This window comes from Diaphorina citri, unplaced genomic scaffold (assembly GCF_000475195.1).
Source record: "Diaphorina citri unplaced genomic scaffold, Diaci psyllid genome assembly version 1.1 scaffold472, whole genome shotgun sequence".
Classification (NCBI taxonomy): Eukaryota; Metazoa; Arthropoda; class Insecta; order Hemiptera; family Psyllidae; genus Diaphorina; species Diaphorina citri.
This window is the reverse complement of record NW_007377907.1, coordinates 4,230-11,621: the sequence shown is the minus strand read 5'-3', so window position 1 is coordinate 11,621 and position 7,392 is coordinate 4,230. Positions and strand designations below refer to the sequence as shown.

The following is a 7,392-nucleotide window of genomic DNA, read 5'->3' as shown; positions in this document are numbered from 1 at the left end:
TTCCGAATTTTTCTTTCGCCAAACGATGTAAACCGCCGTTTTGCATATTGCTATATGGTCAGTCAGCTAATTTTCGCACTCCTTATTGCCAATCAGTTGAATTTTGTGTAATCAGTTTTTTAGGTCTACCCATAGACAGGGCAGAACACTCCTTTAAGAGAGAAAAATGGGAATGCTATTACCTTTCCATTCCTGTACTACTGGAAAATGGTACGACTTTTCCGAAATTTTCTTTCACCAAACGATGTAAACCGCTGTTTTGCATATCGCTATATGGTCAGTCAGCGAATTTTCGCACTCCTTATTGCCAATCAGTTGAATTTTGTGTAATCAGTTTTTTAGGTCTACCCATAGACAGGGCAGAACACTCCTTTAAGGGAGAAAAAAGGGAATGCTACCTTTCCATTGAATAGGACAGAGGAAGCATGTGAAATCGGAACATGTGTGATAAATCTACAAAGTTTTCTGCCTGAATGAACTCTCGATTGTTATTTGAATTGACAGGTGATGAAAGAGTAAGGTGGGCGTGAGAGAGAGAGAGAGGCGGGGGGAGAGAGAGTGAAGAGAATAAGGAAAGGGAGAGAGAGAAAGAGAGGCGGGGAGAGAGAGAGTGGAGAGAAATAAAGAAAGGAATGGAGAGAAAGAGAGAGAGAGAGAGAGAGAAGGAATAAAGGGACAGAAAGGGGGGGGATGCGTGGACATAATTATTTATGATGAAATACATATTTACGTCAAAAGGGATACGAACACATTAATAATAATAACAAACAAAAAACAATTGAAAAAAACTGTCCCTTGGACATGGAGTGGACTTGATCAGCCTTTATTGTCCCCGTAGGTAAAGTTCAGCAAAAGTCTTTAGGTAATTGTCTTTAGGTAATTCCTGATACAACTAAGTCTGGTTCCATTGGAATCAAGTTTAGTCCAAATCAGTCCACAACATTAGCTGGACATTGGTTCGAAACGTTTTATCCAGCTTTGTTTCAAAATTAAATTTATAAATTGTTTGAAAAGTTATTAGGTACCATTTTTGTCAAATTTTAATTAATTTCAATAATTCCTTTTCGTTAGAATTTATTTATTTAGTCATGTCTGTGCTGTGGTATGTTCTACATAAAGGTAGGTAGTTATGCTTTATCTTTACGTAATCTCTAGGTAGGTAGGTATCTAAACCAGCTCAACCTACCTCAGTGTTCATCTTTTTTACATTGCATATTGCATACCTTGCTAAACTCCAGGCGATTATACAATTTGTCAATTAAAAGGTAAAAATATTGTTTTAATTAAATTATAAGCACCAGAATAAAAGGTTGGTCTGAACCAGACTTAGGTCTTTCCGAGTTTTTGACAGACCTAGGTTGGAAACTTTTTCCGCACACACGTTCCGACTGTCTGAGATAGACCTGAGTCGGTCAGGCGGTCTGAGCGTGTGGCGGGTATTGCAAAAATGTACTGATAATCCTTATCAGGAGGCATTACAGTTTCGCTTCACTTCCTGTACAGAAATAATACAAACAAACAATAATAAAATCATACAGTCGAATCTGGATATAAGAAAATCGAGGGGACCACCTTTTTCTCTGTTATACTTATCCACGTTTCCACTAAATCCAGTTTCTCTTATATCGAGTTTTTTTCTTCTCTTATTTCCACAGGTTTTTGGCTCAAAAATGGAGGGCCCAGAAAATTTTCTCTTACATCTAGGATTCTCTTTCTCTTACATCCAGGTTTGACTGTATTATTAAAAATATACCTACCTGTATTTTTTATCACTCCTATTGAAATTTGTGGTAGTCCCAGATAATCTTCGTAGCAGGTAACTGTGTATTAGATCATCTTGACATTGTGTTTGTAAATCACTCTCAAGGGTAGGAAAACACAGAATCAGATCACAAACTCGTCAACCTACCCTAAAATATAAAACAGCTTTAACACTTTTAACTTTTCAAACAATTTATAAATTTAATTTTGAAACAAAGCTGGATAAAACGTTTCGAACCAATGTCCAGCTAATGTTGTGGACTGATTTGGACTAAACTTGATTCCAATGGAACCAGACTTAGTTGTATCAGGATCAAGAAGTGTCAGGTCTTTCAAGGTACAAGAGAGGTGAGGTACAAGTCGTTTAGCATAAATTACTATCGTCTATTAAGATATCCGCGAGCACTATAGTTTGGTCAAGAAGAGAATGACCGTTTGAACAGGCGAGAGAAAGTGAATTTAATTTGGATTTTTTAGGTTTGATAGAAGGGGGGAAAATGGTAAAAAAAAAAAAAATGTAGCCAAAACCAAATGTCAGCCCAAAACAACCACCCTAGTTAGAGCTGATTGAGAGGCTGACGAAAAACGCCGACCCCGTCTGTACACGGAAAAAGGCAAATAAAAAAGAGGGAACTACCTAGAACTGCTGAGGTCTTATTGTAACGAAAGAGAGAAGGAAGACAGAGTACGAGAAAGCCAGCCGTTCCGAGAACGAACTTTACCTGTTTAGGATAGTTCGCCCCGGGTGGGAATCGAAAACGTGACCTAGCTCTTACAAGACAGACGCGCTACCCTCCAAAAGCTAACTAGACTAAATTCAGAGATGTAAATGGTTAAATTACCTGCTGTTGCGACAGTGATATGTAGCATTGGCACAGAAAAAAGAAAAATGGAGCCCAAAATCTCATGGCCAATTGCCCGAGTTGAAGATTTTTCACCGATAAAAGAGGAGTAGAAGAAGAAGAAGAAGAAGAAGAAGAAGAAGAAGAAGAAGAAAAAGAAGAAGAAGAAGAAGAAGAAGAAGAAGAAGAAGAAGAAGAAGAAGAAGAGGAAGAAGAAGAAGAAGATTTAACCTAATCGTCCTAATCTTTTGTTGATTCCAACCAAAGTCCCTGCTCAGACAAAATCAATTAAAATACCATTACTAAAATGATAGTAAACACAGCCCTCAAGTATTTGGTGACCTCTAGACTATCTACGTATATTCCAGTAATCCCATGTCTCCATGAGGTCTCAGATATCTTAACCTAGTTTATTTTTATTTGGGTATATTATTATGTAATTTGTTACCTACCATTTTGTACCTACTTTATGATTTAAATAAATAAAGTGGTGCAATATTAAACTGTTGAGATAATGGGACTACATGTCCTAATTCGACAGTCTAAACAAAGTACTAATACTAATTGTTTTGTTGAAAAATTTATCTTCATAGTATACGTACATTGTTCATTACATATCTGTTATGAAGATAAATGTTATTTCAATAAAACAATATATTACCTAAATAAAAATAAATTGGGTCAAGATATCTGAGATCTGATTACTCTCATAGGACATATGTATTATGTACCTTGTAGGAATTTTAATTGTGTTAAGCATAAATGCTCGTCACAAATGTCGTTCCCTGCTTAATACACGACATGACTAGGATTCGAACCACCAACCTTCAGATCCAGAGTCCACCGTGCTAACCACTACACCACTGAGGTTGGTCATGGGACATACCCACTGAAAAGTAAGCAAATTCCCGTCTCCATAGATGAATCTAGCCTAGTTAGGTTGAAGTCTAGCGCGTCTGCCTTGTAAGCGCTAGGTCGCGAGTTCGTTTCCCACCCGGGCAAACTTTATCCTATAAATAACCAAGATTTGTTCACGGAACAGCTGGCTTTCTTCTATCCTGTCTTCCCTCTCTCTTCGTTTTAGGGACGATAAGACCAGCTCCCTCTATAAAACCCCCTTCTGCCCTCTCTCTCTCTCTTTTTTTTTTTTTTAAATCATGAACGCTCAACTATAGTGCATAATCCATTTCATAAGAATGGATTATCTATTTGATAAGAGAATGAACTTGATAGTGGAAAAAACACTTTGCTTCATATATGTACACAGACCAAGCAGTGTACCTACCTACTTACGTAAACATATTAGGTCTAGTGTAGTCTATGAAAAATCAGCAATCACACTTCACAGCCACTTTTAAAGCCGAGTACACATCGGAAACATTTGTTGCGCAAAAGTTGTGAATAGTTGCGCAACAATAGTTTCGAATGTTGAGCAACTTTCAAGGAAATATCCAGTACACACTAAAAGACAAGGAAAATGTTTCAGAAACAAGTGTGAAGAGTAAAAAAAAGTTGCTAGATTGTTGCTAAAACATTTTTGGATTGTTGAGAGGCAAATTTTTTGATGATATTGTTAGTGTGTACTTGGCATCTGGCTAAACTCCAAGAGATAACATACATATAACCGGTTTCCGTGGTAGATTCAGACAAAACAGAACTTGGTTTGCTGGAATTACTTTTAGTGCCAACTATTAGCGCAAATTTCATCGAACCTATTAATATTGGTCACGTTTTATTATACCGTTAGGTGGATTAAGATAATCATTATAATTTATTCAAAAGGTAGGTATACATTAAAAATTAAATTGGCTCACATGTCACCTCACATATGTAGGTATCAAACCTACCTTGAAATGAGAAAATGGGAAAACCCATTTTAAATTTTTAAATGGTTGGCCGGAATCAATTTTCAGCAAACACATTAGGCAGTTGTAGCGCTGCCGCGGAGTGCATAATATACGAGTGTACCTACCTACCTCGTATGTGCACCCATCTTTATGCATCAACTGTTAGGGCACCTACTGCTAATGTAATTAGCCAAACTTATAAGTTGTAATACAGTAGAACCTCGATTATTTCAACTAATTGGGACCGGGGGTAGTTGAAATGATCACTTTCTATGATTTTTTCCTCTGATGAGATAAGATATCCTTTGAATGATGGAAAAAAAACAATGGACTTTGGAATTGAAATAATGGAAGTTAAAATAATCGAGGTTTCACTGTACCCCATAATTTTTCAATCTTCAGCTTTCTCCTCTTTGTTCTCGCTAAACGGAGCTATTTAATCTTTTTCCCTAATATTCCCCGCTGAGCTTGCATCAAATAATGACAATAATGACCCCTAGAAGGTCATTCTGTGTTACTAACCCTGCCTCAATCGTATGTTTCATATTTTCATTGTTATAGGAATGAATAATTAATACGTCGGTAGGGGGATAGATTGCCCATATAGGGGTAACTTTTCCCATCATTGAATATAAAATGTGGCGCCACTCACGAATTTATTTTGAACAAAAAAGATTTTTTTGGGGGGGATTTTTCTTGTTTACATTATGTCGGGACCCGTGTGAGGCGCAAAAATTGAATTTGTACGCTCAGTTCTCGTAAATTTCAGAAAAGAGTGGTTGATTGTTTTTTTGTGAAAAATTGTGTCTGAAAATTTCTACTTCCTCTTTCTTTTTCATTCCCTTTTTTCCATTGAAAAATACACTTAAAATTACTTTGTTTGACGAAATTTTTTTTGGTCTGTATGATTTTTCCCCTTCTTTTCATTACAGGTGTTTCCAAACGGTATCTTTTCTCAAAAACGAATAAAACTCACTTTTCAATGTCCTATCATATAATGGGGGCAAAGTAACCCCAGCTATGAGGTTACTTTGCCCATGACTTATGTAAAAAAAAAATCGTAGAAAATAAAGGATCAGGTTAAAGTACATATCAGTCTTAGAAATACATCCCTTTGGGTACAATATAAAATAATCCACTCTTAAATATGTTAAATAATAAAAAAGGTTGTGACTGATTAAAGAAAAAATGCTTAAATGTTGGGCAATCTATCCCCCACTTACGGTACTAAAAATAATTGTCATGTGAGATGTTCGTGCCATTGGGGGGGAAAAATTATAATTAATTGAAAGCAAACCGGTTTTAATAATCGAGTATTCAGGATCGTTATTAGGCGCGTTCAAAGAATCTTTCTACAGCTACAGTATGTCAAACGCTGCAGCGATGCTGGTTTAAACGTTTGAGCTCAGTGAACAGCGATAGATCACTGAAGTTAAGTAATTGCGAATGGTTGATATCCAATTGGGTGACATGTGACATCCGGATAGTAACCATGCACGTGCTGGTTTTTCCCGACCCCACTCTGGCTAGACGAGGTTATTGTTGAGTCCGTAGGTAACTTGTCTATGAATGTTGGCAAACTCTCGTCACTAAAAAACCTTAATAGTTTTACAGTGACTATAGTTTAATCATTTTTTTTATCGTCTTGGCAACCTCAAAAGCATAATTATTCGTTTAAATAAAATATCTCAAAATTTTTTCAATCCGGTCTGTGAGAGAGACACATCAGACTACAGACCATAATATGGTAATATTATTACCTTTCATGATTGGACTACATGGGCTACCTTTCATGACCAACTAAAGTCTGGACTGTATCTCAAGGACGATTCACAAAATTAAACATGTTAACAGACGTAACCGAGATCCCCTCTACCCATTTTATGGTCGGAGTATACTTATCACCTTTCCAATCAGTTGGCATTAGTATCAAACGTTTATTGTTCCTTGTATATACCTATTGGTAAGGTGTTTTCCCGACTCAGATATGTATGCTGTGGTACTTCTGTAATAAACAACACACGCGTGCAGTTTTGAAGTGAGATAAACTAATTTATTGTAGGGTTTGTGTGGTTTCTGTACAATCATAAAAACGGATAATGGCGTGGAGGTTTAAGAGCGGTACTTCGGAGTATAGCAACAGCTCAATATGTGAAATCTGGATCATTTGGTGGAATCAGACGCAAAACAATTGATCCCAGTAATCAAATCAAAGATGTCCTTTGAGACAACTTTCGGATTCTCCCTTATAGGATCCTGTAGGAGGCTAGGTAAGTAAAACAATAATGGAAATCAAAATCGTAGGTGAGGTATCAGTTTACGAGTGTTAGTAGACAATCTGATAACTCATAAGTGGACAAGATTACAGATTTTTTTACAATGAATATATCCGTCCTTCGAAAAAAACTTGCCTGATATAAATGTCAGACGGTTAGGACAATGTGCAAAACTGCATTATCGCAGATCTTGTGTTTTGCTATCCGCATTCTATTGTGATGTGTACATGTGGTCCACTTGCTTTGACATCGGCTGTTGCGAATAATGCATTAAACACTATGGTATTTTTTTTTTTTTTTTTTTTTGTTTTTTTTTATGTTAGATTTTCTGACCGACCAGTTTATGTAAGTCAGTTTGAAATTGCACTCAGCGTTGATTGATAATTTTGAACAAGTTGTTCACCCATGAGTTGTTTCCATTGATAGACAACAGCTCGTTTGTTGACAGTGAACGCAGACACTGTGGTTGTGTTGCTCGTGTTTTGTATGGTTCACGTTTTACTTTGGGGTACTATTAATTGAGGTAAGGTGGAATTTATTTATTATTTCCTCCCCTGTATTCACTCGTGTTCCGAGGGGTTTTTTTCCTTGGTTTCTTGTTGTTTTAATTTTGATTACTAATTAGGTATTTGCTTAGTGTAAGAGTTCGCTTAAATGTTGAGCCCA

General features: G+C 36.6%; 1 protein-coding gene across 1 annotated transcript in view; it reads left to right on the top strand.

Annotated features, from left to right (window-relative positions):
- The first annotated feature begins 6,549 nt into the window (after positions 1-6,549).
- LOC103509168 (facilitated trehalose transporter Tret1-like) overlaps positions 6,550-7,392 on the top strand; it is a 4,553-nt gene continuing 3,710 nt past the window's right edge. The window contains exon 1 of the mRNA XM_008473758.3: positions 6,550-6,620. Within this exon, the coding sequence (XP_008471980.2) occupies positions 6,550-6,620 (71 nt within the window). The remainder of the gene's footprint in view (positions 6,621-7,392) is intronic.